This window comes from Odontesthes bonariensis, chromosome 9 (genome assembly GCF_027942865.1).
Source record: "Odontesthes bonariensis isolate fOdoBon6 chromosome 9, fOdoBon6.hap1, whole genome shotgun sequence".
In the NCBI taxonomy this organism is placed as follows: domain Eukaryota; kingdom Metazoa; phylum Chordata; class Actinopteri; order Atheriniformes; family Atherinopsidae; genus Odontesthes; species Odontesthes bonariensis.
In genome coordinates, this window is record NC_134514.1 from 20,274,899 (window position 1) to 20,278,984 (window position 4,086).

A 4,086-nucleotide genomic window follows, 5' to 3' on the forward strand; every position below is an offset into this window, starting at 1 on the left:
CGGTCCTCCATCCAGAGAGCTATGCAAGTAAGCCACTTTTCTTTCACATGCCTACGAAACTGAAAAATTTCACACAGCTGGCTAATAATACACAGTTTTCTTTCTTCTCTGCCTCTTTTTTTTCTTTTCCTTTTTTTTCTCTATGAGGGCGGGGGGTGGGGTGGCCTTGTTGATGTCTTATCCTCTGTCCCGCCTGTTTTGTGACCTCACCACCTGAAACTCGAGACAGAGGGAGGATCATCCGAGAACATAGCTCTTGGAGTTGTATAAATACTCGCTTTAACACACAGAGTCAACTCTAAGTCAGGACACAGGTTTTCACAGTGAACCGTGGATCAGAGCTCAAACTTCTTCTTGTGGCAAAGGGGATACAGCATGTCCGAAATGCTTGACGACATCTTAGCAAAGGTGAGTCAAAATATTGGATTTATCTAATCTTATTTCATATGAAAAAAAAGCTTTATGAAGTTAGAGTGATTTAGCTCTGTGACTCCCTAAGTTTTCTTGCTTTGAGAGTCACTGGATGATTTTGACGGTGGACTCGCTTTCAACAGATTTAAGTGCAGGAGGGTTTCCTCACTTTAAACAATAAGATAAGGAAAACAGTCAGAGCTGACTTGTTTGTTTCTTGAAATCCGAGTTTCTGCTTTCTGATGCCTAGTGTAGAGTGGAAGTCAAGAAAAGCAATTGGCGGCATTTGTCGTAAATGATCATGCGATTCTAAATCACTAAATAAATAAGAATTGAAATATTTTCAGAAAGTTTTAATTATTTAGAATAAACAGATTTATAACATAAACCTATACACTTGCAGATGAAAGATTCCAACTTGAAAGACATTCATTCATTCTTGATGTGACACACATTCGGCATACACTGCTTCATGAAGAGTTTGTTTTACCGTTGTGTAATAATTATTTCAACCTTCTGTCACAGAATTTTCTGTACCTGGCCCTGAACGATGCCGTGCTCCCAACTCAGTCTCAACTCAAAGCCCCAGAGCAGAGTCGGCTGAACCGATCAGAATCCCTTTTTTCTCCCTCTTGCCACCCTGCCTCTTCGAGCCTCGACCTGAGCAACGATGTTAACAGTGACGACAATGGCAGCTCTTTCTTATCATCCAATATCTGGAGCCAGGCCACTGTCTCCAGCCAAAAACAGCTCCCCTTCCGACCTGACCGCTCCATGAGCCTGACCGAGTCCAGCAGCAGCAGCCTGCTTTCCACATTTGGACAGCTGAAGAACCTGGAGCTGTTTCCCCCGAGCCCTGCAACCACTGTGGCTCCCCCACCAGGGTTCCCGCCTTCATCTAACCTCCCAGCTCAGGTTCCACCACCACTGTCCTCTAACCGCTACAAGACAGAGCTGTGTCGTGGCTTCCAGGAGACCGGCAGCTGCAAGTATGGCACTAAGTGTCAGTTTGCCCATGGTGAGCCAGAGCTGCGAGGACTGTACCGTCACCCCAAATACAAGACAGAGCCCTGCAGAACCTTCTACAACTTTGGCTATTGTCCCTATGGCTCACGCTGCCACTTCATCCATGAGGAGAAAATCTGCGGAGATCTGCTGCCATCTGCCAAATTCCAGAGGCAACCATCTCAGGCAGCAAATAACCCACGCCACCAGCTCCGACAGAGTGTCAGCTTCGCTGGGTTCATGGGCTCTACACGCAGCTCATCTCCTCCATCATTCCCTTCAACCTTAAATGATCCTAACCTGGCGTTCAGCCGTGCTCCTTCTGTCTCTCCACCCCCTGCTGATCTCCTCTCCCCAGTGTTTGGTGACATGCAGCGGGAGAGAGCAGCATTCCAGTTCGGCAACCATCAAACCCGTGCCAGCACTGGAGACATCCACAACATTCCTCTCATCTTGGAGCCAAAGGCCTCGCGCTGTGTGTGTGGCCATGGAAATAACTTTAACAGCAGTAACAGCAGAGTCTTCACCAGCAAGGAAGATGGGCCACAGAAGGACAGCAGTATGCTGTTTCCTGGTCTTGGGGTCCAAGGAGGATTCATGAAGCCTGCTGGATTGCAGCGTTTCTCCTCTGAGGACTCCCTGGAGGACAGCTACAGCAGCAGCAGCTCGAGTGGAACCGAATCTCCAACGTTTGATGGATCAGCCAACAAGAGGCTCACTGTGTTTGAACGTCTGTCTCTGTCTGACTAAATGGATCCAAAGGGAGAGAATAGAGAAGTGACACTTCAGCAACTTTTCTGTGTTTCTGAACTTCTCTCAGAACCAGAACTCTTCAGAACAATTTGACACAATAACACTTAAAGTTCTTAAATTTGTAAAAATGTAACTTGTCTTTCACAAACTACTCATGCCGAGATGATTTCAGTAGCCAAATGTTATCAGCCTTTTTATACTTACAAATATTGTGTAGCCTATTAGACCTTTGTATGTGGTCTTCCATAAGAATTACCTCCTCTGCAGGTCTCGACTTGACCAGAAGATTCTCTGGTTCATAGTTATCACAAATCTGTTGTGATCAAAATGGCTAATCTTTAATGATAATCATTGCCTGTGCCTTAAAGATTTTCCCTTCTTCTTGTAGGCTATTCACTCTTTGTGCCAAAAACAGTATGTTTGTTTCAGTAGCCTTAATCAGTGAGACCTGACATGTGTCTGTGATATGCACTTTACAGCTAATTCAAATGGGAGAAAGTCCCAGTAGCATTCACCCAAAGCTTCATTCATCATTCTGCCCTGTGTGTGTGTGTGTGTGTGTGTGTTTGTGCTAGTGTGTGTGAGTTCATAGGCATGCATGTGAGGGTGTTTTTTTCCTTAGACCTGGGGTGCAAGCAAATTTTGCAGAATGCTGAAGGATTGAAGTATGCTAATGGATCTGAATATCTGTGTCTTGGCACACTTTTTGAGGTTTGAATCTGTAAGTCTTTCTGTTATGTTTGTAAGTTGCACCCCATCTTTTATTCCCCCCCGTATGTTTGACCGCCTGGTTCAGGGAACACCGCAGTATTCCATTTGGTTATTGGTTGCCTTGTGTTGTTTAACTTAAACTTATGTATTTATTATATTTATTTGCGTTTAAAGAAGAAAAAATGTATTTTGTACTTTATTTATGGAGAAATATTTCAAGCTCTCTGAAATGTGAAAAAAGCAGAGAATCTTATATTTTTAATTGCCTGAAAGGGACTCAATAAATTACTGAATAAAGAAGTGATTGTATCTCTTTGTTGACTTGTGTCTTTGAATGAGATTTAGACACTTTCTCATCTTACACAGTACACATAACTTGACTTTTCAAAGATTATATCCTACTTCAAAGCCTTACAGTTGCAACTCTTCAAGCAGACAGTATTTTTTAGATACAGACACAGACATTTGGACTTTTCGTAAAGTCAGGTAAAGCACGTGTATTAGTGACGCCTCAGTCACAATAAATGTCCCAGTCAGCCATGAGAGAACCAGCTTGAAGAAAAGCAGGACCTGCCCCTTCGAAGCCATCATGTGACTTTTCTCCGGTGACAAGTCAAAATGTCTGCGATGGAAAACAGATCGGTGGAAGAAACATGATGTAAACTGTACTGGTTACAAGACAAGGGAGAAATCTGTCTTTCAGGAACATTCAAGAATATTTTTATGAATATCTGCTGGTATTTTAAAGTTGTTGACAGAAAATAATGATAACTACATTGTTTACAGTAACCTGATTTCACCAGAGGATTATGAATCAGTTCAATACATCCAATGTTGGCTTTGTAAGGCTTTAAATATACCTTTTTAACTATTCTGTGGCGCTCCAAGTAAAAGTAAGAGTGAGTCAAAGAAATAATCTATTGCATTGAGAACTTCTCTCTCAGCTTTGTGTTTTGTGGCATACACTGTCTTTGTTGTGTACACAGTAATTCACCTCACGTATGCTTTGCAGCACACAGCTGTTCATTTCAACGCAGACAATATTTTGCACATGAATGAGGAGAAGATGCCAGTGTTTTCACATTCCATGAGCTATATGACTGAGAAAACTCTTACATTGTGTAAATTCCGGAAACTGATTTGGCCGTCCGTTGTAATCAAATTTAGCTGTTGAGCAACACTTGTCGCAGTCACCAAGGAGATCAA

The 4,086-nt window shown here is 42.8% G+C and overlaps 1 protein-coding gene across 1 annotated transcript; it reads left to right on the forward strand.

Annotated features, from left to right (window-relative positions):
* Positions 1-284: 284 nt before the first annotated feature.
* On the forward strand, positions 285-3,193 carry LOC142388383 (mRNA decay activator protein ZFP36L1). Its single transcript, XM_075473558.1, has 2 exons — positions 285-408; positions 937-3,193. The coding sequence occupies exons 1-2, from the start codon at positions 376-378 to the stop codon at positions 2,164-2,166; spliced, it is 1,263 nt and encodes a 420-aa protein (XP_075329673.1). The 5' UTR covers positions 285-375; the 3' UTR covers positions 2,167-3,193.
* The last annotated feature ends 893 nt before the right edge of the window (positions 3,194-4,086 follow it).

What these genes read in the sequence shown, in the direction of transcription:
- LOC142388383 (XM_075473558.1), top strand. Translation starts at nt 376, where the DNA reads ATGTCCGAAATGCTTGACGACATCTTAGCAAAG. An exon ending in TTGACGACATCTTAGCAAAG is followed by an intron (nt 409 to 936) that starts GTGAGTCAAAAT and finishes CTTCTGTCACAG; the next exon opens with AATTTTCTGTACCTGGCCCT.